This window comes from Prinia subflava, chromosome 22 (genome assembly GCF_021018805.1).
Source record: "Prinia subflava isolate CZ2003 ecotype Zambia chromosome 22, Cam_Psub_1.2, whole genome shotgun sequence".
Lineage (NCBI taxonomy): Eukaryota > Metazoa > Chordata > Aves > Passeriformes > Cisticolidae > Prinia > Prinia subflava.
In genome coordinates this window covers 1,585,988-1,609,992 of record NC_086268.1, presented here as the reverse complement: position 1 = coordinate 1,609,992, position 24,005 = coordinate 1,585,988, and the positions used below count along the sequence as shown (strand labels likewise).

General features: G+C 56.9%; 4 protein-coding genes across 6 annotated transcripts; 2 read left to right on the top strand and 2 right to left on the bottom strand.

The window, feature by feature from the left end:
- Nucleotides 1–24: 24 nt before the first annotated feature.
- Nucleotides 25–4,140, bottom strand: FDXACB1 (ferredoxin-fold anticodon binding domain containing 1). The gene is made up of 5 exons (XM_063417934.1): nt 3,728–4,140; nt 3,011–3,167; nt 2,668–2,871; nt 2,083–2,241; nt 25–1,774 (listed from the first exon to the last, which is right to left on the bottom strand). Exons 1-5 carry the CDS (start codon nt 3,897–3,899, stop codon nt 616–618), a joined length of 1,851 nt encoding a protein of 616 aa, XP_063274004.1. The 5' UTR covers nt 3,900–4,140; the 3' UTR covers nt 25–615.
- A 2,732-nt stretch (nt 4,141–6,872) lies between these two features.
- On the bottom strand, nt 6,873–17,954 carry CRYAB (crystallin alpha B). 3 transcript variants are annotated; one of them, XM_063417922.1, is made up of 3 exons: nt 17,685–17,954; nt 8,624–8,746; nt 6,873–7,254 (listed from the first exon to the last, which is right to left on the bottom strand). In XM_063417922.1, exons 1-3 carry the CDS (start codon nt 17,835–17,837, stop codon nt 7,051–7,053), a joined length of 480 nt encoding a protein of 159 aa, XP_063273992.1. In that variant the 5' UTR covers nt 17,838–17,954; the 3' UTR covers nt 6,873–7,050. The 3 variants fall into 3 exon arrangements, with proteins under 3 accessions (XP_063273992.1, XP_063273991.1, XP_063273994.1); XM_063417921.1 differs by lacking the exon at nt 17,685–17,954 and adding an exon at nt 9,646–10,224; XM_063417924.1 differs by lacking the exon at nt 17,685–17,954 and adding an exon at nt 8,881–9,051.
- Nucleotides 11,478–14,140, top strand: HSPB2 (heat shock protein family B (small) member 2). The gene is made up of 2 exons (XM_063417960.1): nt 11,478–11,876; nt 12,999–14,140. The coding sequence occupies exons 1-2, from the start codon at nt 11,534–11,536 to the stop codon at nt 13,448–13,450; spliced, it is 795 nt and encodes a 264-aa protein (XP_063274030.1). The 5' UTR covers nt 11,478–11,533; the 3' UTR covers nt 13,451–14,140.
- On the top strand, nt 17,100–23,760 carry C22H11orf52 (chromosome 22 C11orf52 homolog). Its single transcript, XM_063417925.1, has 4 exons — nt 17,100–17,217; nt 20,663–20,703; nt 21,375–21,421; nt 22,095–23,760. The coding sequence occupies exons 1-4, from the start codon at nt 17,186–17,188 to the stop codon at nt 22,329–22,331; spliced, it is 357 nt and encodes a 118-aa protein (XP_063273995.1). The 5' UTR covers nt 17,100–17,185; the 3' UTR covers nt 22,332–23,760.
- Nucleotides 23,761–24,005: the final 245 nt, after the last annotated feature.

Here is a 24,005-nt window from a genome sequence, read left to right as displayed (position 1 = left end):
AATGAGGGAACGAGGAACGAACTGACAGAAAATGTTCTTTATTTGGTACCCCCTGTGCTCAGGAGATGGGAAAAGGACAGCACGGGGAGGATATGGAGCAGCTGGAGTGTGTCCAGGGCAGGGAATGGAGCTGGGAAGGGTCTGGAGCCCCAGGAGGGGCTGGAAAGGGGCTGAGCCTGGAGAAAAGGAGGCTCAGGGGGACCGGGTGGCTCTGCACAGCTCCTGACAGGAGGGGACAGCCAGGGGGGTTTGGGTTCTGCTCCCAGGAACAGGGACAGGACAGGGAACAGTCTCGGCTGGGCCAGGGGAGGCTCAGCTTGGACAACAACAGGAATTTGCATTAGTAAAGAGATCGAATCCACTCTCACAGCACCCTAGAAAAGAAAGGCTCCACTTCATAAAACGAGGTGTGAGTGTGGTTTCAGTACACGCACACAGAACAGGAGAGAGCTCTGTCCTCATTAACTCCCACACTGAAACCCGTGCCGGTGCTCAGAGTCCACCCCGCCCTAGTGACAGGCACTGCAACAACACAGAGCCACATGCAGGTGACATCTGCCAGGTCAGAAGGTGGCACAGGAGCTGCTGGAGCCCCTGCAAGGCACGGGAGGTGTTCTACCTCAGGGTCACACCCAGGTGCTGCTGCATCTCCTCCCGAAAGCGCAGCTGCATCTCCGCTGCCTCCCGGCAGCCCAAGGCTCTGTCACAGGACTGGAAAGTCACCCTGTAGCAGAGGCTCCTCCGGCCTGTCCCTGCCTGCTGGAAATTGTCCCTTAACTGGATGGAAACGACCATTTCACCTGACACCCTCCTAGCAAGGGTGTGGAAAGCCACTTCATCAAACTCCTCCCCGTGAGGAACCCAGAAGCTGACATCGTGCACGTAGGAAGGTGGATAGAGGGAAAAATTCTTGAAAAGCCTCAGCTCTCCCTCAGGAAACTGCCTGAGGAAGCGCCTGTCTGACGTCCAGAGCATTCTCCAGTCGGATATTCCACACAGCAGCATGGCCAGGAGGTCCAGGTTCAGTGAGGCTGAAACAACAACCAGCTCTTGGCTTTTTAATTCATCAGGAGCTGTCCTGATAACCCCCACACAACAGCCTGAGGGCTCTGGGTCTGTCCCCACACAGAGGAAATGCTGAACCTCACCAAGCTGCCATTCAAAAGCAGCAAAGTCATTTAGCTCAGTTCCAAAACTTGTTGCTTCCTGCAGGCTGATGCTGGGTTTGACACCAGAAATGTCCTGGTGAAGAGAATTCAGGGTGGTTTTAATGTTATCCACCAACATCTGGATACAGCTGTTCTCTGTGCCCCTGCTAACTGCCAGCACAACGAGCATCTCATGGAAAACAGGCATGGATTGGGGAGAGATCCGACATCTCCTAAAAACTGGCCCGGAAAGAACCTGAAGTGTCCCTGGGGAAAAGGCTCCTTTTTTTATTATTGCCTGAGCATGAGGCAGGAGGGAAGGCCTAAGATAAAACTGCTGTGGAACTGAGCATCCTTCTTGCGCATTCCTATCTGTGTCCTGGCCAAAATGGGAAAACAAAACTGCGTCTGCCGGTCCCTGGGACATTTTCTCAGTGCTTGGAGCCTCCCCTGGGCTCAGAGTGATCCAGAAGACGTTGGAGTGGCAAACACCATCGTGGTGACCTTGGTGGAGCAGAGGAAGGCAGGAACTGATGTTCTGCAGTGGAAAAGCTTGGCTGAGCCCTGCACTGAGCTTCTCCTTTATTGTCCTTACTGGATGACTTGAATTCACCTCGAGGAAACCCCTGTGAAAAATAAAAGTGCAAATTACGGACACCATCTGTGATCCCCTTCCTGTGGCCATAATGAGTGCAGCAAATTACCCCAAACATTCTTAAGCCAGGAACCACCTGACCAAGCCAAGTCTTTCACCAAAGGTGTTGCACATTTTCAGGGCCGTGGTGTTTGTCTGCAGGTTAGAACTAACTGCAATTTGCTGGTAAAAAAAAGATTTCCCACTCACCATTTCCATTTATCTGACCCCACTGCTGGCCATTCCCACTGAGAGCACGAGAGCTGCTACTGCCAAAGAGAAATTAATTATAAAACTCACCTATTCATTTTATCCACGAGGACTTGTGGCACTTGAAAAGAAACGTTTTGGTTTCCCAGGTGTGTCTTGCAGCTCACGGGTGTGAAACACAGGGGTGCTGTGCTCCGTGTGAAAATGTGGTTCAAAGCACCCTCTACACAGAAGGATTTATCCTGACTCCTGAGAATACACAAAAACAGAGCAAAGTCAGATAATTACTGATATTTAATATAGGCAGGAGTAGATGATGGCCAGAGGTCGCTGCCAGCACCAACCACCAGTCCTCCTGTCTTTAGGCTGAGATTGGTATTTGCTCTGAAACGGATCTTTTTGACCTTTAAAATCCTCAGAAAATCTTATTTTTAGAGGGTGCTCTGGCAGGAAGCTTGCATTTTAATCTTGGTTGCTCTGCTTAGAGATGAACAAGAACGGCAGACATTTTAAGGAAAATTTCAAGGAAAATTAAAAGGAAAATTAAAAGGAAAATTTCAAGGAAAATTAAAAGGAGCTCCTCTCCAGCCAACAAGATACTAAGAGAATATCCTAGTGCTGGGGCATTTTAAGAGCACAAAGGTCAGAATTTCAGTTTTGCCAGGTGATGGTTACCTGTAACCTGTGCATTTGTATCCCTCGATGGTCTCTGCTTTGAAAGGGTGGACATCGCTGAGGATGAACCCAGCTCCCGCTGCCACAGCCACGATTTGCCAGCTGTTGTGCCACTCCCTCCTGGGCTGATCCGCAGGGGTCCCTCCCTGCCCATTGCACAGGGCAACGTGGACTTCTCCCTCCTGTGCCAGCACCTCTGCGCAGCTGGAAGGGAGGCCAGGCAAGCAGAAAATCCCTGTTAGGAATTAAAATTCCACCCCCAGACCCCCCCAGTGCTGGAAAAACACCTGAAGAGCTGTGCCACGGCCGGTGATTAACACGGAATTATTTCTGGTTCACTCACCTATGGAAAAAGCGAGCAAGGAGCTGCCTGTTCTTCACCACCCCAGCCTTCCTGCCACAGTGAGGGAAATTGAAATAAATACGATCAAATTCTCGGTTTCCCAGTAAAAAGTGCTCCTTCAGCTTGGTGCAGTCCACGGAAAACACAACCTCGGCTCCTGCAACAGCGAACACAAAAAAAAAAAGGCTCTGATGGTTCCCAGGGAGAAAAATCTTAAAGAAAGGTGGGAATGCAAATCCTCCAGGGCATTTGGAAGTGGGTGAGAGCCGCCCCGAGCGTTGGGAACTCCAGGAAGCCCTGAGGGGTTCTCTTTGCCCTTTGCTCTCTTTCAAGGCAGCAGCAACTTCTGAAAACAGTTGCAAACAGCACTTTCAGTACCATTTCCGTACTGCTTCACCCTGTTCGGATTTCATTAGCCAGCCGGGCCGTTCCTGAGCAACGGCGAGGGGCTCCCAAGGGACACGGCAGCGGGCGGGGGGGACCCGCGGGACAACGATGCCACCGTGGGTGACACCAGTGCGACAGCGCTGGCAGGAGGGTGCCAGCAAAGGGCTGAGCAGCAGCTCCGTGCCCATCCGCAGCCCATCCCCGGCTGTCCCCGGCTGTCCCCGCGGTCCCCGGCTGTCCCCGGTGGTCCCCGGCTGTCCCCGCGGTCCCCGGCTGTCCCCGGCGGTCCCCGGCGGTCCCCGGCTGTCCCGGTCCCCGGCGCGCACCCACCGCTGTCCCGCAGCCGGCGGATGCTCCGCGCCGCTCCGCCGCGCCCGCCCGCCTCCTCCTCGCTCTCGTAGCAAGTGGCCACCACCTGCGAGCCGCTGGCCCCGCTCAGCGCCGCGGCGAAGGAGAAGTTGCCCTCTCCGAGCAGCAGGACGCGGCGGGGCGGCGGCCCCATGGCCCCGGCGGCGCTCACGGCCACCGGCGCTCGCTCATGACGCCGCCTCCGGTGGCGCCGGTGCCCGCGGGCACCCCCGGGGACTCCTCGGTAGCCGCTGTCCTGTCCCGTCCCCGGGCGGGGAGAGGTGGCGGTGTCGCCGTGAAGGATTCAGGGATTCGGGATTCGGGATTTGGGATTGGGGATTCGGGAGCTCTCCCGCCCAGCCCCGCGCAACAGGAAATGGTGCTGCGTTCAAAAAAAAAAAAATAAAATAAAAAAAAAAAAAAAAAAAAAAAAAAAAAAAAAAAGAAAAAAGCGGTTGTTAAGACGCCGAGGGATCATATTAGAAGGGATCTAAAGCGCATCTCCTTGTGCAGGGACACCTCTCACCACCCCACCTCACCTCGCTCCAAGCCCCATCCTCAAACACCTCCAGACACTTCCCAGCTTCTCTGGGCAACCTCTGCCCAACCCTCAACACCCTCACACAATAAAAATTCTTATTAATATCCAGTCTAACCCTGCTCTCTGAGCCATTCCCCCTTGGCCTGTCCCTCCAGGCCTGTGGGAACAGTCTCTCTCCATCTTTCCTGGGGTTCCCATCATGTTCTGCAAGGCCACAATCAGGTCACCCTGAAACCTCTTTTCCATGCTCAACAACCCCAATTCTCTCAGCCTTTCCTCACAGCAGAGGAGTTCCAACCCTATAATCAACTTGGTGGCCTCCTTTCAACTCATTTTTACCTGTACCTGCCTTTACTTGTAGGTAAAGGCAGGTACAATTCTCATTCTTTGACAATATTTGTGCTGCTTGAATTCCCAAAGGGGACAAGCAGAGACAGACAGAGAACAAAAAGAGAAGAGAAGCAGTGCAAAGGTGGTGGAAGCATCATTTGGTGTCAGATAATTACAGACATAATCAAGGTGTAATAAGAAGGTCCCTAATTCCTCAACAGGGTGATAGAAGGTAAATTAATTACCCTGCCTCACATATGTGTATGGTGCCTTTGAGAAGGAAGAAAATTATGATCTGTAATATCTACAACAGCCAGGCTTGGGTGTCACCTGTCCATTTGTGTGCCCACAGCTGCCCCACAGGGAGGGACAGTGTGTCAGGACAGGATTTCACACAGATAATGACAGAGGAAGGTTTGAAATGGGCAAAGCTGAGTTCCTAACCAGACCCACTGCCACAATTTGTGAGCTCTGTGCCGGGCACTGGGTCCCTGTGGCCTTGAGAGAATCTTTTTGTCTATTTTAAATAATGCATAAGTGGCCTGGAGAGGTGTTGGGTGCTGAGAAAATATTTACCACACAACCTTCCCATTCCAATAATTACAAAAACCCTCTCCAAACTTATATTTAGCCATGCTGAATGTGAGTTTTCCTTTTCATCTCAGTGCTTTGGAAAAAACCTGCTTCAGATTACAGGGAAACATCAGAGAGTGAATTTTCCATGTGCAGAGCTGGGATGATCTGCTGGATGTGAGGAGCTTCGGGATGATGTTTGTGCCTGGAGATGCCAAAGATGTTTTGTGTCATTCTCCCTCCTGTGCCACCCCAGAACAGGTATTTCAGGTCACTCAGGGAGCGGGTTTGCATTTCAAGTATTCTTGTCTGCCTGACCTCATCCACCTTATCCCCAGAGAGCTTTCACTCAAAATTCCCATTTCTGGCTGCTGATTTGAGCCTGACAAACCCCCTGTGCTGTAAAAAAGATTTTCCTCAGTTGCACTTTCTGGCTAAATTATTACTATTTTACATTTACTTCCTTTCCATATTGGTTCTTTTAGGATATAAACAAAAACCTCCTTGATTTCCAAGCCACCACCCTGAGCTGGAACCTCCTTTGTGCAGCTGCTCAGGCCTCCAGGTGGAGAAGGAACAAGAAGGATGCAGGAAAAGCACCAGAAACCCTCAGGAACCGGTGGGGCAGGGATCTCCTTCCAGCCCCAAAACCCGTCACACATGAAAGCCATGTGGAAAATGTTCTTCCTGCTTTTTAATCTGTGCTGTTTGTAACCTCTGAGTGTGTCTGGGGTTTGTTCTTGTGGGCAGAAAAACCCAATTAACACCTTAGCTGGGAGAGCTAATTAGAACCAGCTAATAGGAAAGAGCAGGCCTTGGAAATGAGGGGGGGGGATTGGGGGTGTTTTACAGGGACCTCGGATCACAGAGTGCTCGTTTGATTTTTCTCACCTTCGGCCACAGAAGGATGAGGTGAACTGTGATCCCTGCTGATAGAACCTTTGTCTTAGCAGGAATAACAAACACAGAAAATAGGTCAGGTCATGACTGAGTCTGATGGTTTTTGTGACAGATCTGTCCTTTTTGAAGATGAATTTTACAAATTCAGTTCCACTCATCCAGGCTTCCCTTTCTACCCCTTTGAAGAGAGGAGCTAATGGATGAAATGCCTGAAAAGGACTTTGGTAGTGGTTTGTACCACTCAGAAATGCTGGCATAAATCAGATTATTGCAGCAGACATCAGATCCTGCTCACTGTTTGAAGGGCACTAACAGCAGGGTTTCAAAGGGCTGTGATTTGCATCATCACAGCAAGATGTTTTCCTCCTCTTTGGGGAGATCTGTGTTTACTGCAGCCCTGCAGTTTTCACCTGAAGCTGCTGTGACCTGGCTGCAGCCCCTGGATGTTTCTCCATTGCATGAATCATTTGAGATATTTAAGACACCCTTGCCTTCCAGCCAGCTGTTATCAAATACCCACACTTCAGATGGGTTTCAATTGTCATGGAGCTGTTTTACCAGTTTAATCTCCACGGGAGAAACTTTTCCTGTTGCTTGTGAAACGCTCTGAAATCCTCTGGCAGCATTGAAGGGAGAGACAACACAAGGTGTGATGAGCCAAGAGCTTCTGAACACCCAGATAAGCTGTCCTGGGCACACCTCACACCCAGGCACGATGTCCCCCTGCACCTCGAACCCACCTTTCCCAACCCAGCCCCGAAACAAATCAATCCAAACTGCTTCTCCATGGTTTTATTCGTTAGTAAACTTACTCAGCATAAATAACACGAGCGGCCGTTCAGCACAGCCGGCACCTGGCGGAGCAAAGAGCTCTGGAATGGCCCCTCCAGGGGTGGCTTGGGGACAGCAAAGAGCAGCCCCCCGCTCCAGGGGTGGCTTTGGGGACAGCAAAGAGCAGCCCCTACTTCCTCTGGGCGCCGGCGATGGCGGGTTTGTCCTCGCGGGTGATGGGGATGCTGCGCTCGGGGACGTCGCTCTGCTTGCGGGGCGCGCTGACGGTCAGCACCCCGTCCAGCGACAGCGACGACGTGATGGTCAGCGGGTCCACGTCGTCAGGGATCCGGTATTTCCTGCTGAACTCCCTGGCGATGAAGCCGTGCTCGTCCTGCCCCAAGAGGGGAGGAGAAGCGGGTTTTAATGAGGGGTGTTCGCCCGGTCCTGCCTCGACCACGGGGGCTTTGCTTAAAGGCTGGGGCAGGGGAGTTGGGGATCTCCAAGGGAAGATTTTTAGGGGGTTAAAAGGGGGTTTGAAGATGAGCTGCCCTCTGCTCCTCTGCTGTGAGGAAAGGCTGAGAGAATTGGGGTTGTTGAGCGTGGAAAAAAGGTTTTAGGGTGACCTGATTGTGGCCTTGCAGAACATGATGGGAGCCCCAGGAAAGATGGGGAGAGATTGTTCCCACAGGCCTGGAGGGACAGACCAAGGGGGAATGGCTAAAACCCGGCAGAGAGCAGGGTTAGACTGGATATTAATAAGAATTTTTACCATGTGAGGGTGTTGAGGCTCGGGCAGAGGTTGCCCAGAGAAGCTGGGAAGTGTCTGGAGGTGTTTGAGGATGGGGCTTGGAGCGAGGTGAGGTGGGGTGGTGAGAGGTGTCCCTGCACAAGGAGATGAGCTTTAGATCCCTTCTAACCCGAACCATTCTGTGATTCTGTGGGTGATTCAGTGCCTGGGCTGCAGGTGCCTGCAGGTACACGGAGTTTACAGGAGGAGGCTTTGTGCCACCCCCTGTGCCATCCAGAGGATCCCCTGCACTCTCTGCTGCCATTCCTGGGGTGCCATTCCCACCCACTCCTGCCCTGGAGACCCTCAGTGCTGATCCCACTGCTTGATTGTCCTCTTAGCCAAAAAGGATTCCAGAAATTGTGTCAGGATTACTACAGGGAGCTACAGGGAGCACTGGGTTTCCTGACTGCCACCCTGTGCTCCCAGGAGCTCCTAGGGGTGACAATTCCAGGGACAGAGATACTCTGGGGACAGGGGATGGGGACTGGAAAATGCTGTTACATCCAGCTCTGGGCATGGCTTTGCATTTCTGCCTGCCCAGTGTCCACACAGGTCTCCAGAGCCGGCAGGGAGAGGGATGAACAACAGCAGAACACAAATTTAAGGATTAGAAACTGATAGCTGGGCCTAGGAAAGGTAACACATGGGGCAATGGACTGATTTATTACAGCTCATTTTTAGCTCATTGGATGCCTTCCTGCATTCCTGGCCTCTTCCCAGGAAGAGGGGAAGCCCAAAAATGCCATTTCCCAGATGATTTTCCCGTTCAGCTCACTGTTCACACAACATCAGCACTAAACCTCCACCCTCCTGCTGCCCTGTCCGGGATCAGCTGGGGGGGACTGCACGGAGCATCTTGATAAAACAAAAATTACAAATATTTGAGATGAGCAGAGGGCGGTTTTGCAGTCCCCAGAGGCAAGGGAGCTCACAGTGACTCCCTCAGGGGTGAAGATAAAGCAGGGGGTACCTGGCGCTCCTCGTGCTTCCCGTGGATCTCGATCATGTCCCCGAGCACCTTCACCTTCAGCTCCTCAGGGGAGAAATGTTTCACGTCCAAGTTCACATAAAATTTGTCCTTATCCAGTCGCATCTGCAAAAACCAGGAGGTGACTTCAGAAAGGAGCAAAAGCAAGGAGGTGACTTCAGAAAAAGAGCAGGTGAGGGTTTCAGCTTAAAAAGGAATGCAGCAGGTCAAGACTCAAGACTCTGCACACACACACTGACCTTTATTTTGGGATCTGGCCTGAGTGGCTCTGTCCCTTGCTGGCCTTGCATTAATGCCCATCACTACAGGACCTGAAATTCTCCACCAGAATTGGTTCAAACTGACTCTTTTATTATTATATTATTATTTATTATGGCTGCTGCACCGGGCAGCCAGACCCAGCTCACTAAATCGAGAGGAACATTATGCAAGGATTAAAATAATGCTTTCACTCCTTGGAATAGCTCCTTGTAAACAAGACAGTTGACTTGCAGGACAGGAAAAAGCCTCTTGGCTCAGCCCCTGGAGGGAGGAGGCGCCTGCTCCATGCTCCTCTGGGTCCTGGATCTTATTGAAACTCTGTTTTCATGAGCAGTGATTGTTTAAAACGGGCCCCTTTCCCCTCAGCACTGCCTGGAGTGAGGATCCCACTGCCCCTGTGCTCTTTGCTCTTTGCTTCTCAGGTGGGAGTGGGATTGAAAGTTTGGCACAGCAGACTGGGAAATCAAGGAAATCAGAGAAATTGGGGAAATTAGGAAAATTAGGGAAATTAGGCTTGCTCCTTTCCCCTGCCAGCTCCTAGGATGATCTGCCCTGCACACTGAGCTCGGTTTGCCTCTGATCCCATCACCATGGCCAGGCTTGCTCCATCCCAAACAATGCAGAGGCACAACCACAGCACCTTTTCCCCCAAAAGAAGCCACCACCTACGAGCATCTTCCAAGCTCTCAGCTCTCCAGAGCCAGCAGGCTGTGCCACACAGAGCCCGAAGAAGCAAAGGTTACCTCCGAGAGTCCTGCCTCTAGCCAACTGGGCATCCGAAGGATGGGGGATCTCATCAGGAAGGGGCTGAAGCTGGGGGAAACAGGGAGCAGCTCCGACTCCGGCAGGTGCTCCCCGAAAATCTGGTCAAAGATACGACTCGGTGCCAACCAAGAGAAGAAAGGTCTGCGGATCAGGGGGTTGTGGATGGTGATATCCATTGGAGAGCGCTGGAGGAGCCTGGCAAACAACTGTGCTGCAGTGCCGTGCCGGGAGCGGGGACAGCTTTATACCCGTGCAGCTGGCCTGGCCTTCCACCCCCCCGAGGCCTCTTGAACAGTGGTGTCAGGGATTTTATTGTCCCACTCCTGGGCTGGGCCCTTCGGCGGTGCCCAGTAGCTGTCTGAGGGATTTGAGCGCGCGGCTGAGGAGGAGGGGGAAGGGGACAGAGGAAGAAGAGGAGCCCAATGGGGCAGCAAGAAGCCGGAGTGCCCCGGCGCCCGCCCTGCTGCCCACGTGCTGTTTATCCACAGTCCCAGGCGGGCTTGGCCGCGGCTGCCAGCTGCTCTGGATGCCAGGGGATCAATGCAGCTCCTATCTTTGGCTCACAGGCACCGGGACAAGGGGCTGTTGTTCCCTCTGCCGGCACCGGGGCCGCGGCTCCTGCATCACCCACCAGGGCCGTGCCTGTCCCGGCAGCGAAGGGAACCCCAAAATCAGAGCTAGGAAGGTGCCAGGAGGGCTTTGCTGGGCTGGCCCTGGCACTGCAGCTCTCTCCAGCCAGCCCTGCTGCCCTCATAGTGTGTGTGAATAAAGGACGGATCTCTCTGCCAGCACCTCTTGTCTTTTGCCCGCTGCAGAACACATTTTTCTGGAGGGAAGAGCCCCACACTGTGAGCACAGAGAGAACCTGGGCATGGTCCCGACCCAGGGGTGCAGAACACCTCTGTCTGCCTCTGCCCCTGCACGAACCTGCTTTCCTGCAGCTCTCCTCCTAATAATTCACACATTTATTTTAATTCCTGCCTCGCCCGTGAATCCAAAACACAGGAATGGCTTCAGCCTAGCGACTGTTGAAGGGCAAGAGCTTCTCTGCCTGTGAGAGCTCGCAATTTAAACACAATTTCTGGCTCAGAGGCACTGCCAGCTCTGCCAGCCCTTTGCAAAAGGCTCTGAGCCTCTTCCTCTTGGCTGGCCTGCAAGAATAGGGAGCAGGATTTGCTCTGTGCAGCAGCCCAGGCCATAAATACCCTCTCCAAGTCCCCATGACATCAACAGCACCGCACCTGCTGTCCTGCACTGCAGGCCTCAAGGAAGTCTCTGGTTTCAGGGTATGCAGAGCTCGGCTGGGCACTCCTCCCCTGCTGCAGCACCAGCAGCCCACCAGCCCCGCTCAGTAAAACTGGATTTATGCCAGTTCACAGCCTGGCTTAGCTGGTGATGTCTGGCACCAGCATTTCTCCATCACTTTGTGCCAAAGGCCTGGCCAAGGGAAGAGCTGGGCAGCCAGCACAGCTCAGGATGGGGAGCAGCAGTGGGATCTGGATCCCTGCTTCACCCCCTGCAGCCCTTCACCCCTAAAGGAGCAGAAGGCTTGAGCTCAGCTTCTGGGAAAATGAGGCTCCTCACACAGGGAACGGGAGGGGTTTGAGCCCCAGGCTCACAGTGGGGCAGTGGCTGTGGGTTCATTGCACAGCCTGAACAAGCACCAGCCACCCACGGGGGCTTAGGGCCACCAATTCCAGTGCCAGGACTCCCTGAGCCGGCTCCAAGGAGCCTCTGGCTGTGCTTGGCACCAGCAGAGCCTGGGGTGGCTCCTGCTGCCCTCAGCCCCTGGGTCCGGGCTGTGCTCGGCTGCCCATCCACCTCCTGCTCCAGAAGGGACCCTCAGAGGCCGGGGGGACAGGCAGGATGTCCCCGAGGTGTCCCTGGGTGCGGGCAGTGCCTGCCCTCCCTGCTGGAATGCAGCGAGGAGCTGCCCTGGCCCGGCGGGGCTATTTTGGTCCAGGGTTTTTATCACACACTCCTCCCTTTGGAACCCACCCAGCTGAAGCCTTGCAGCCCTCACTCGGAGAGGCAGCGAGGGCTGGGAAGGAAGGAAGGAGGGAAGGAAGGAAGGAAGGGAGGAAGGAAGGAAGGAAAGGAGGAACTGGACACGCCATGGCTGCCCGCACCGTGCCCCACGCCTACCCCATGAGCTCTGAGTACGAGTTTGCCAACCCCAGCAAGATCTACGACCAGAACTTTGGAGAAGGTAAGGAAGGAGGTGGGATCCCCCCCTCTGTGCACCTTCCTCCCCTCTGCTGGTGGGATTCCCTCCGGGGAGCTTGAGCTCCAGAGGGGGAAGCTGGAGCTGAGGAATTTTGAGTGGAAGAACCCAGATCAAATTGGGGGGGAACAGCCATGGAATATCCAGGGAATAGCCTGGGGAAAAAGCAGGGAATAATCAGGGAATAGCCAGGGAAAAACCAGGGAATACCCAGGGAAAAAACAGGGAATAGCCAGGGACTCTCTCTTCATGTCCACTTCTCCATCCATGCCCACTGCTGCCCGGCCCGGCCCTCCCTCATGCCAGCCATGCTCTGGCATTCATGCACATGCTGTGAAAACATGGAGCAAAATCGCTCAGGGGAGGGGGGGAAGCTTTTCCAGCCGGGGGGATGTGGAGAAAAGCTGAGCTGGGGCGTTCAGCACAAAGCTGGGCAGTGGCTGGCGGAGGGGAAGGAATGTGGGCAGCAGCAGAACCATTCAGCACCAGCACAACAGCGTGAAAAGGCAAAAAGCTCCAAGGAAAGCCCTCTGGACAATGGCACACAAAAGGCCTTTAGTTCCTCAGGGCGGTTTCTTCAGCATCAGCAGTTTCCATGCCCATCCCTGGCTGTGGGCTCTGCTGCAGAGCTCCCCGTGAACCCACCAGGCCCTCCCCGTGCACCCAACATGTGAAGCTGGATGCCAGCCCCGGGCTTGTGGCAGCTCTGGGCACCCAGGGGCACACAGAGGCTGGCAGGGCTGTGGCTCTGTGTGCGTTTCAGGGGCACAAAGGGGGCAACTGCAGCAGACTCCACCCCTGCTGTGCTGATCCACAAAGCCAAGGTGTTCTCCGGGTCCCAAACTCCTCCTGCCTGCTGCTCCAGCCCCATTCCCTCACTGGGTCTCTTCTCCAGATGTTCTCTGGATCCCAAACTTCTCCTGCCTCTGCTCCAGCCCCATTCCCTCACTGGGTCTCTTTTCCAGATGTTCTCTGGGTCCCAAACTCCTCCTGCCTGCTGCTCCAGCCCCATTCCCTCACTGAGTCTCCTTTCCAGATGTTCTCCAGGTCCCAAATTCCTCCTGCCTGGTCCTCCAGTTCCATTCCCTCACTGGGTCTCCTTTCCAGGTGTGTCCCCATCGGAGATTTTAGCCCCTGCCCTGTACCACGGCTACTACATCCGTCCCCGGATCAACAAGCAGCTGGAGAGGGGCACCTCGGAGATCTGCCTGAACCAGCACAAGTTCCAGGTGTTCCTGGACGTGTGCCAGTTCCTGCCCGACGAGCTCAGCGTCCGCACCGTGGACAACCTGCTGGAGGTGGTGGGGCAGCACCCGCAGAAGGCTGATCGCCACGGCTTCATCTCCAGGGAGTTCACCAGGACCTACATCCTGCCCCTGGACGTGGATCCCCTGCTGGTCAGGGCCACCCTGTCCCACGATGGCATCCTGAGCATTGTGGCTCCCCGGACAGGCAAGGAGGTGAAGGCCAGAGTGAACGAGGTGAAGATAACCCAGCAGGAGCAGCCAGAGGGGAAAGAGGAGCAGGCTGAGGAGGGAAAAGAGAAGGAAAAGTCCTAAAGGCTGCAGATCTGGGAAGGAGGGGGGGACAGGGATGGGGAATCAGCAGTGCCAGACCCCTGCTTCTCACCATCAGTGTTTAGCAGGGCCCTGAGGCAGCCACGCTTCTGCTTCTCAAGGCTGATGGCTGGGAAAAAAATGGACTTGGAACTGGAAAAAAAAAAGAGTGGGACTGCTGTGTGAATGTGAGTGAGTGTCATGCAAGTATCCTCCTAGCTCAGGTCCCCATGCAGGGAGCTCTGCTCTCCCCCCAGGGTCACTGCTGCCCTTATTGAGGCTGTGTCTCAGTGGACTGTGCTCCAGCCCAGAAGGGCACTGGAGAGAGAACAGGGGCTCCCAGAGCCTTCCTTCTGAGCTGGTGGCTGTTTCATGGCTGTGGAAGGTGGGGGTTGGTCTGTAAAAGCGCCTGCAGCAATGAGGAGAGAGGAATAAACCTGCCTCTGCTCTTCTCTTGTCTGCCTTGGATTGGTGTTCCAGCAGGAAGGATGGGCAGTGCCCAGCTGGCACTGAGCTCACCTGTGGCAGTGGCACCATGGGTGGGGACAGGGAGGGACTGTGGCCACCCCTGTGCCTCACCCCCTGCTTTAGGGAGCCCAGAGTGAGGTGACCTCAAAGGGGAGCAGTGATGAGCCCTTGGAAGGTCCCTGAGCATCTCCAGACCTGCAAGTTAACGGGGCATAAATCAGTGCCAGCCCCAGGCTGTGCCTGCTCAGCCCCTCAGTTAGGGGACATCCTTCACACACAGCCCTCCGGGAGGGGACTGAACCCCAAAGCACCCAAGGGAGAGGCTCTGCTCAGCCCCAGTGGCCTTGCTGGTGTCTGTGCAGGCAGGGAGGGGCTGGCTGTGTCCCCTTTTGCAGACACTGTGAGCAATGTCCCCGTGATGGGGACAGGGATCCTGTGTGCTGCTGGTGGCAGCTGCTGCCCCGGCGGCCCCAGGCTCAGCAGGTGACAGTTGCCACCCTTGTGTCGTCAGCGCCGAGCCAGGCACACAAAATGCTGTGTCAGTGGCTAAATTTGGGGGTGCCTGGCATGCCTGGGTGCAGAGCAGACTGCAGAATCCTCGGGGATGTAACTCCCCCTGTCCCCTGGCTCTGCCTCCTCCTGCTCTGGGGCCAGGAATGCTCCACTCAGGAGCCTGCCCAGCACATCCCTTGGGAGCTGGAACGCAGACATCAGGCTCATTTTTGTCCCCTGCCAGGAAATGTGGGATCCAGAGCACTGCCCAGCTATTTCCAGCTCTTTCCTGCTCCCCGGGGCCCTGAGGATCAGTCAGATGAGGAGCAGCCCTGCCTGCCAGGCTCAGGGGGCACAGGGAGGGTGGCTGAGCCCAGGGCACAGCCATGTCTGACCTCCTGCCCTGACTCCTGAAGCAGAACCAGATAAACTCAAAAAAGGAAAATCACCTTTACAGCAGGCATTGTCTAAGTCATTAATAATAACTGCAGGCATAATTCCGGGCTAGGGACTTTCAGTCCCCTGCATCCCATCGAGCCCAGAGCCCAGGAGGGCTGAGCTCCCGAGCCCGTGGTGAGGGCAGAGCCCCGTGGGGTGTGTGAGCTCAGCATGGCCATCATTTCCTTTCTCCTCCATCCTAAAAGTCTTCCTCAGACTCACAGCACTTCATGGCAGCAGCTCTAAAAGGCTTCTCCTTGTCCCTGCTCTGGCAAGAAAAGCTGCTGGGCCCTTTGCTGGTGATTGGGATGAACAATTTCTGTGGCTGTGGCTGGGGATGGACAGGAGGGCACACACAGCCAGGCATGGCACAGGCTGCAGATGCCATCTGTGCCTGCCCAGCAGCTCGAGGAGGCACCGGGGGCTGAAAAATGCACACGGCCAGGACTGGGGCTGCACTGGGAGAGGATTCTGAGACAAAAGGAGTGCCCAAAACACTGCAGAGCTCTCTCTTCTTCATTTTAGATCAATGCCAGCTCGGTGTGTGCCTGTCCCGCTGCCTGGGCCACCATGGCACTCTTGCCATGAAAATGCCTAGAATTAGGAGTGACTACACAATTCCGTGCCCTCCCCAGCTCTTCCTGGCCCTTTTTTACTCTCCCCCGTGCTCATTCTCCCCCTCGGGGTGCTTGTGCTGTGCCGGTGTCACAGCTCTGTCACTCAGAGGAGGCTGGCAGTGCCCGGGGGCGGGCAGGGCTGTCCCCGCCGTGTCCCCGCCGTGTCCCCTGCCTGTCCCCCCAGCCGTGCCTGCTCCCACCGCCGCAGACACAGCCTGGGGAGGGAATGCGGAGCGGCAGCCAAGCCCTCCCCGGCCCTGCCAATGTTTTTGATGCTTTTCTGTTTCTCTGGTGGAGCTCGAAGCAGCAGCTCCAGTATTTGGGAGAGAGGCTGATGGGAACAGGCTCCCAGACTTTTTTCTCCCCCTCCTTCCCCACAAAGCAACAAAGGCCGAGTTATCCCAGAAATCAAAACAGACGCTGGTTCATTAAAACAACAGTGTCTGTGGCAAGCCCAGAGACACAGAGTCTGCAGCTTCCCAGGCAGGGACAGGCTCCTGGGAACACCTGGGCTCTGCAGGAGCCTGGGAACACGGGAGCAGCACTGAATCCCAGCTGCCTGCACAAATCTCATCCTAAACCCTGTGGCCCCAACCCTAAACCTCCAGCCCCAAGCTGTGTCAGAGCCAGGCTGTGTCACAGTGCAGCTCACCCAGAGCCAGCTGTGACCCTTCCAAAGCAGAATCCTCCTTATGCCACTCCTGGACAGGTCCAGGCTTTGCTGTGCCCTTGGGCAGGTGACAGACGGGGCTGAGATCTGGGTACACCAGGGGTGGAAGGTGAATTAATGCTCAGCCCCTTGCTGGACACCCCTGGGGAATCAGACCTGCACAGAACCAGCCTGACTGCTGGGTGGGGCAGAGTTACTGCTCAACAATGACACTAAAATCGTATCTTTCTGGAGGATCTGTCCTCTTAGACTTGCCTGAGATTAGGCCCCAGGAATTACCTAATCCTTAAGTCCAGGAATGACCGGGACTCTGGTCATTCAGGCTGGACAGTCTGGAGGGGCTCAGCAGGGGCAGAGAGGTTAAATGCACATCCCTGTTCCCGTCTGACCTGCTGGGGCCGAGCCTGAGAGCTGCACTGCAGCTCCTTGAGGCTGGGAGGGCTCTCCTGGGACCCTGCCACTCTCAAAGACACAGAACTGAACACTTTTATCCAGGTAGCTTTGAATAAAGTGGATTTCCACCGTCCCTGAGGCCGTGGGGCAGCAGCAGCAGAGCTCAGCTGAGAAGAGAACTCCGAGAGAGTTCCCAAGAGAGCTCTCCAAGAGTCATTCCCGGGTGATGCCACACGTTCCACACGTTCTGCTCGAGGTGCGAGGACAGCGCTCCCACCCTGGGGCTTCTCCTCTGGCCTGAGCTCCCTCCTCTGTCCCCTCTGCATCAGCGCTGGGTGGGCGCGGGGGGACGGGGCACAGCGGAGGGACGGGGCACAGCGGAGGGACGGGGCACAGCGGAGGGACGGGGCACAGCGGAGCTGTCCGAGGGACCAAACAGAGTTTTAGCGCCGGGACCACGCCTGGGGCACGGCGAGAGCTCGCCCGGTGCTGCCGGGAGCCAGCCGCGGCCAGCTCCGGTAGATGGCACACGGGGAAAAGCAGCGCTCCGAAACCCGACACTGCCAGACACTCCCCGGGCGGGCAGGGGCCGGGCAGGAACCAGGAAATCCGAGCTGGGGCCGGGCACAGAGCGCCGGGGCTCGGCGGGGACGGAGCGCCATGGGCAACCTGTGCGGCTGCGGCCGGCGCTGGTGAGTGCGGGGCGGGCGCGGCTCTCGGGGGGCTCCGCGCCCCCGGGCGGGGCTGGCCGGGGCTCTGAGCCCGCACCTGCCACAGGTGAGCACCGGGACAGGTGCCTGAGGCAGGACAGGGCGACAAGGGGGAGTTTTTGTCACATCTCAGCCCGGACAGCTCGGGAGGTGCAGCTGGGAAGGAGCTGGAAATCGCTCATGCAGCGCTGTCCAGACAGCACAGGAGTCCCTTGAGGGGTCCCAGGCACCCCTTTGGTGCTTCAGCCACCCCACCCTGCCCTCAGCCACCCCACCCTGCCCTCAGCCGTCCCAGCCCCTCTCCCTGCCGGGATTTCTTTACGCCCGGGAAATCCCGGGCACGTTTTTGAGATGCTGTGGCTCTTTCTCCCGGAGAGGGAGGGTGACAGTGACACCCCGATCCCTCCTGGCTCCTGCTGTGCCCTGCTGTGCCCTGCTGTGCCCTGCACCTCCTGCTCGCAGGGAATGGGCATCACTCTCCGCCAAGCTGGAACATTTTCAGCTCCCGGAGTGCGGCAGGGGGAAGAGCCGTGAATATCAGATGCAGCTCTGAGGACGTTCTCCTTCCGACGCTGCGATTGATGAAAGTAGGAGAAATTCATCCAGTTTTTAGTAATTCCAGGAGGCACAGCATCACCTAGTGGAGGAAGGCTCAGGAGCTGAGGACACCGAGGTTCTTCCAAGCCCTGAGCCTTGGGGAGTTTGGGATTTAGGAACAGGCGGTGGAAAGCTGGTCACTTCCCAAAAAATGGGAAAATTCACATTTTGCCCCCTGTGGCAGGGGGCAAATGAGGCACCCAGGGCATCAGCAGGCTCAGCTGATCATCAGCTCGATCAGGGGACGCCTGGGGCACGGTGTGAGGTCTTTAAAGAAAAGCTGTCACAGCAGATTTATTCTGTCTGGGAGGTTATTGATGGAGGAATTGTGCCCCCGGCTCTGGGGCACAGGGCAGGCCCCAGGCTCTGCCCATGACAGTGGCACCGAGGTGTGCACAGACAGGGAAAGCTGCCCAAATCCAGGCCCGGGGTTGTGCAGAGCAGGGATCAGGGTGGCCTTGGCTCAGGGAGAGGGGAGGCAGCAGTGTCAGGCAGGGCTGAGGGTGCTGCCCTGGAGGATTCTCTCAGCCTGGCAGCTCCAGCACGCCTGGCCTGCTTTGGAGGGCAGGGGAGAGGCTTCCCTGCTCCCATTTCCCGAGCCACACGTGTCCCCATTCCCGGGAGATGCCTGGCTGTGATCACCCTGCAGACAGGAATAGCTGCAGCCCACACACTGCCTGCAACGCTCCCTGCACGAAGGGAGGCAGCCTGGAATGCCAGCACAGCCTGTCTGCCGGCAGAGACGGGAGGGACCCTGCTGGCCCTGCCCCAGAGCGTGCTGGTTTGGTGAAATCCTCCAGCCCTGAGTGCTGGGAGGAAGAAAAGCACCCAAAAGGTGCTGGTTTGGTGAAATCCTCCAGCTCTGAGTGCTGGGAGGAAGAAAAGCACCCAAAAGGTGCTGGTTTGGTGAAATCCTCCAGCTCTGAGTGCTGGGAGGAAGAAAAGCACCTCAGAAGGTGCTGGTTTGGTGAAATCCTCCAGCCCTGAGTGCTGGGAGCAAGGGAAGAGCCCTGGCACACAAACCTGGGCAGGGAGGGGACACTGCAGACAGGGAGGAGGAGGCTGTGACAGCCCCACTGAGCGGTGCTGCTGCGAGTTAACCCCCAAATTCCTGGGGAGAACCTCCGGATTTTGCCCGTGGAGGGCTGGAGGTGCCCCTGTGGCAGCGCTGGAGCCTTGCCCAGAGCTGCCTTTGCCTGCCCTGGTTAATCATTGCTGGCCATTCCGGAGCTCTGTGCCTGCATTCCTGGGGGTTTTTGTTTCAGCCAGGACACGGCTGCACGGCCCATGGAGCTGCCTGGGAGAGCTGGCACGGGCACAGCCCTGCCCGGGGCGCTGCTCTGCTCTGCTCTGCTCTGTGGCAGGGCTGCCTGGCCCACGCTGCCCCTGTGGGACACACAGCACTCCCTGGAGCCCAAACACTGAGCCTGACACCTCATCCAGGGCTCTGCCTGCCCCTGGGAGCTGCTGAGCGCCCTGGGAGCCCCTCAGCTGCCCCCTCAGTGCAGGAGGGGCCACACGAGGGCTGGCAGCTGCTCCCCAGCCCTCTGAGCCTGACATTTCCTTGTGCATCTGTCCCGGAGGGGGGCACGAGTCCCCTCTGCCACTGCCAGCCTGCAGGAGCTGGGCTCCTGTGGTTCCAGCTGGGGTGGATTTGGCTCCTGCCCTCCCTTGGAGCAGATCTGTGCCTGGCCTGCTTCTCTCTGGTCACACAGCTGAGAGCAGGTTTGGCTTGGCTCTCAGCGAGGGCAAAGCTTGTTTGGTTTGGTTCTGCTCTGAGTGGCAAACTGAGAACAGGAAAAGTGTCTGAAACCTTCAGCTGCTCCCTGGGCAAGGGGGCAGAGCACAGGGAGTGGGGCTGGCCCCCAAAGAAGGGGTTTGTGCCCGCTGGGATTGTGCCCCATGCCTGGAGCTGATGGAAATGGAGCTGCAGAGCTCCAGTGAGAGGAGCCCTCCTTGCTGGGGATGCTGCTGGGACAGGAGGGAGGGCAGGGAGAGCTGGGGGCGGCTGTGCTGGGTGTGCTGGGCGTGCTGGGTGTGCTGTGCTGGGTGTGCTGTGCTGGGTGTGCTGTGCTGGGTGTGCTGGGTGTGCTGGGTGTGCTGTGCTGGGTGTGCTGTGCTGGGTGTGCTGTGCTGGGTGTGCTGGGTGTGCTGTGCTGGGTGTGCTGGGTGTGCTGGGTGTGCTGGGCGTGCTGGGTGTGCTGTGCTGGGTGTGCTGGGTGTGCTGGGTGTGCTGTGCTGGGTGTGCTGGGTGTGCTGGGTGTGCTGGGCGTGCTGGGTGTGCTGGGTGTGCTGGGTGTGCTGGGTGTGCTGTGCTGGGTGTGCTGGGTGTGCTGGGTGTGCTGGGTGTGCTGGGTGTGCTGTGCTGGGTGTGCTGGGTGTGCTGTGCTGGGTGTGCTGTGCTGGGTGTGCTGTGCTGGGTGTGCTGGGTGTGCTGTGCTGGGTGTGCTGTGCTGGGTGTGCTGTGCTGGGTGTGCTGGGTGTGCTGGGTGTGCTGTGCTGGGTGTGCTGTGCTGGGTGTGCTGTGCTGGGTGTGCTGGGTGTGCTGGGTGTGCTGTGCTGGGTGTGCTGTGCTGGGTGTGCTGGGTGTGCTGTGCTGGGTGTGCTGTGCTGGCTGTGCTGGCTGTGCTGGGTGTGCTCCAGGAGGAGGGGACACATCCCCACACCTTCCCTGGGGACACCTCCCGAGTCACTTGGGCTCTGGGGTGGCTCTCTGCTGGCTCTCCCTGGGCCTGTCCCAGTCCGTGGTACCCCAGGGATGGTTTGGGGTGGTTTTTTGGGAGGGCAGAGGTTTGGGAATTTCGGGGCTGATGTGTCTCTCTGATTTCAGGAAGTGCCCTTCGCCTTTCAGAAGAAAGAAAGAAAAGCAGGGTAAGGATCTGTGACAATGCTTTGGGGGTGGAAAGACAGCCCCTCGGGAGGTGACATCAGTGCCTCAGAGCCCACGTCCTTTTGTACTTGACCTTCTTTAAGAGAAGTTTGAGGCAGCATTTCTTAAAATCTTAAAGCCAGGGGGGTGATGTGGCACAAGTTTGGCAAGGGGAGGGAAGGGACTTCAGCAGTGCCTTTAAAATCACCGAGTGCCACCTCAGGACACAGCCAGGTGCTCTCCAGCAGAGCAGGAGCTGCATCCACCTCCTGCAGGAGCTGCAGACGTCTGAGCATCAGAACAAAGTGCATTCCTCAGGCTGTGTCCTGTGGCCTTTGGACCGTGCTGGGCAAAACATGTTTGCCAGGCAGCAGAGGGGATCACAAAGTTAAAAGTGGATCTGACTCCTCCGAGGCTGACAAGGAGCTCTCTGTGCTGTCCCTGTGGGTTCTGCCAAGAACTCTGTGGTCCACAGTGTGCTGGCATCCCGGGAAACCTTATTTTTCCCAAAGAAACAAGCCCAGGCTTTCTTCTTGCAGCCATCAGGGCTGAGGGAGGAATGAGGTGGAAATCTGATTTGTGCCCGTGGGCCAACACAGCATTGCTGCATCCCAGTTTTTATTTTCCCAAAAATAAACTGTTCCAAGCTGACCTCCTGGTGTTTCTTTTGCAGGAGCTAACGTGAGCCATGAGACTCCACAGCAGCAGCCAGGCAAGAAGGTAAACAAGTTGCCAGAGGGATTTTTCCTAGGTGTGTGCTGAGCAGGCAGAGCTGCCCTGAGCTCCGTGGGCTGGGAGGACACAGAATTGAGAGCCGTGAATCCTCTGATGCTGTGCAGCCTCTGAAGTGGGCACAGTGTCCAGGGGGCTTTTTCCACTTTTTTTTTTTGCCCCCTGAAGTGCAGTGGGAGAATGACAGAAAGACAGAATGAGACAGAATGACAGAATCACAGAATCACCATCTTGGAGGAGACCTCCAGGATCATCGAGTCCAACCCAACCCTAACCTCAACTAAACCACGGCACCAGTGCCACATCCAGCCTTTCCTTAAACACATCCAGGGATGGTGGCTCCACCACCTCCCCAGCAGACCATTCCAGTGCTTTATCACCCTTTCTGTGGATTTTTTTCCCTAATATCCAACCTAAATTTCCGTGGCACAGCCTGAGGCTGTGTCCTGTTCTGTCAGTGCTGCCTGGAGAAAGAGACCAACCCCACCTGAGCACAGCCACCTTTCAGGGAGTTGTAGAGTGATAAAATCACCCCTGAATCTCCTTTTCTCCAGGCTGAACACCCCCAGCTCCCTGGAGCCCGAGGTGTCAGAGGGCACCGCGGGCTCTCAGGAGCTCCCCAGGCAGACGAGCCCCCAGAGCTTTGTTTTCCCCCCCAAAGGTCCCCACGTACGAGGATGTCCCCGATGTCCCTGTGTACGCCACGCTGAGCCAGCCCAGGGGGCTGCAGCAGGAGGAGAGCATCCACTACGCCGACATCCAGGTGTTCTCCCGGGCACGGGAGCGCTCGGCCGCCGAGCTGAGGAGCCTGCAGCTGCAGAACGCCACCGAGTACGCCACCCTCAACTTCCCCAGGGCCAGGCTCAAGTACGACAGCAAAAACGGGACCTTGGTCTAGAAGGCTGCGTGGGCATCGTCCTCCTCCTCCTGCAGGAGCGGGAGCTCACGGCTGTGGATGCAGGGAGAGCTCACGGACACAGCTGAGAGCTGGGAGAGGCTGCTCCCGCCTCAGACATTCTCCTGAGGGGGCTCCAGCTGGTTCTGCTGGCAGAAAACGCCTCCTGCCCTCAGGAGAGCTGCCCCGGAGCTGGCAGAGCTCTCCTGCCAGCCCTGTGGGGTGGCAGAGCTGCTGTGGGCTGCAGGGAGGAAATCCCTGGCACAGCTCCAGCCAGGAGCTGCCTTTGGGAATTGGGGAATTCAGGGCTGAGGGGAGGTTTTGGCAGAGGGTTTTGTGTCAGTGTTAAAGCTCTGAGCGTGCAGAGTGGCTCGTGGTGGTGCTGAGAGGAGAGGAGCCCTTCAGCAGGCTCTGCCTCCCTCCCACAGCCACCCCCGGGGGTGCAGCCAGGCCCTGCGTGCATCCCCTGCCACAAAATCAGTGTTCTGCAGCCCAGCACAGCCAGAAATGCAGCCCTGGGAGGGTCACAGGACTATTTCTGTCACTGAGGGGCTGCTCGGAGGTGAATCCTCCCTGCTGTGTGCAAACAAGTGGGGAGTGAGCTGCTGGCTCTGGCTGGAAGTGAAACAAGGGAAAATTCACAATTTAGCTGCAAATCACTGCCCTGTTTAGGGCAGTCCTCAGACTCCAGCAGCTGCCTGGGACACTGGGAACGAACCCTGGGCAGCTTCGGAGAGGACTTTGGACTTTGCCTCCACTTTCTCCTCGTTTTGTGCTGTCAGCCCTGGTCACAGACCAGGTGGGGTTATCAGCTCCACCCCTGAGGAACTGTTCTGGATTTCAGTGTCAGTAACTCAGGGCAGCAATGGCCCAGACTGGGCAGCACTGGCAGGGCACCATCCCCGGGCACTAAACCAAGGCCTGGCACCTCTGCAGGGCAGCCTGTGGGGCACCGGCAGCGTTCAGAGGTGGAATCTTTCATAAACAGAATTTGGCGTTTTGTAGCTCAGCTGGGTGTGCAAAGCACGGAGGGGTTCCTGCCCCTGGGGAGGATCAGAGCTGCTCCGGGCTGTGCTGGCCAAGGTGGGAGTGTTTGAGGACCAATCTTGCCGGTTTTCCCCGTGTTTTGATGAGTGCCCGAGCCCCTGGAATGGTTCTTTATCCGCCGTTCCCTGAGGAGCTCCGGCTCCCACGCCACCCTCGGGGCTGTTCCTGCAAGCGCAGCTCAGCCCAGAGACAATTCCGTGCCCCTATTCCCGGGATTTTCTCCATGGGGAATTGTGGAACCCCCGTGTGCTGCAGCAGGGATTCTCCTGAAGGACCGGGTTTCGCACTGAATGTTAAATTCTGCTGCACTTCCCGCGGTTGCCGTGTGTGCCAAACGAGTGTGGATGTGTCATTAAAGAGTCAAGGCTTCGTTTCGAGCGATAAATCCGCACTTTGGGCGAGGCTTTGCGCGGCTGGGGGGACACACAGGGTCCCGGGGAGGCGATGCGGGGCTGGGCACAGACATCCCCGAGCTGGCCCCGGTCCCCATCCCGGTCCCCATCCCCATCCCGGTCCCCCGATCCCGGTCCCCATCCCCATCCCGGCCCCCCGATCCCGGTCCCCATCCCCATCCCGGCCCCCCGATCCCGGTCCCCATCCCCATCCCGGCCCCCCGATCCCGGTCCCCAT

What these genes read in the sequence shown, in the direction of transcription:
- CRYAB (XM_063417921.1), bottom strand. Translation starts at nt 9,843, where the DNA reads ATGGATATCACCATCCACAACCCCCTGATCCGCAGACCTTTCTTCTCT. An exon ending in TAGAGGCAGGACTCTCGGAG is followed by an intron (nt 8,747 to 9,645) that starts GTAACCTTTGCT and finishes TGGTTTTTGCAG; the next exon opens with ATGCGACTGGATAAGGACAA. An exon ending in GGAAGCACGAGGAGCGCCAG is followed by an intron (nt 7,255 to 8,623) that starts GTACCCCCTGCT and finishes CTCTTGGGGCAG; the next exon opens with GACGAGCACGGCTTCATCGC.
- C22H11orf52 (XM_063417925.1), top strand. Translation starts at nt 17,186, where the DNA reads ATGGGCAACCTGTGCGGCTGCGGCCGGCGCTG. An exon ending in TGCGGCTGCGGCCGGCGCTG is followed by an intron (nt 17,218 to 20,662) that starts GTGAGTGCGGGG and finishes CTCTGATTTCAG; the next exon opens with GAAGTGCCCTTCGCCTTTCA. An exon ending in AAGAAAGAAAGAAAAGCAGG is followed by an intron (nt 20,704 to 21,374) that starts GTAAGGATCTGT and finishes TTTCTTTTGCAG; the next exon opens with GAGCTAACGTGAGCCATGAG.
- FDXACB1 (XM_063417934.1), bottom strand. Translation starts at nt 3,899, where the DNA reads ATGGGGCCGCCGCCCCGCCGCGTCCTGCTGCTCGGAGAGGGCAACTTC. An exon ending in CCGCCGGCTGCGGGACAGCG is followed by an intron (nt 3,168 to 3,727) that starts GTGGGTGCGCGC and finishes TCGCTGTTGCAG; the next exon opens with GAGCCGAGGTTGTGTTTTCC. An exon ending in CTCGTGGATAAAATGAATAG is followed by an intron (nt 1,775 to 2,082) that starts GTGAGTTTTATA and finishes TATTTTTCACAG; the next exon opens with GGGTTTCCTCGAGGTGAATT.
- HSPB2 (XM_063417960.1), top strand. Translation starts at nt 11,534, where the DNA reads ATGTCCCCGAGGTGTCCCTGGGTGCGGGCAGTGCCTGCCCTCCCTGCT. An exon ending in CGACCAGAACTTTGGAGAAG is followed by an intron (nt 11,877 to 12,998) that starts GTAAGGAAGGAG and finishes TCTCCTTTCCAG; the next exon opens with GTGTGTCCCCATCGGAGATT.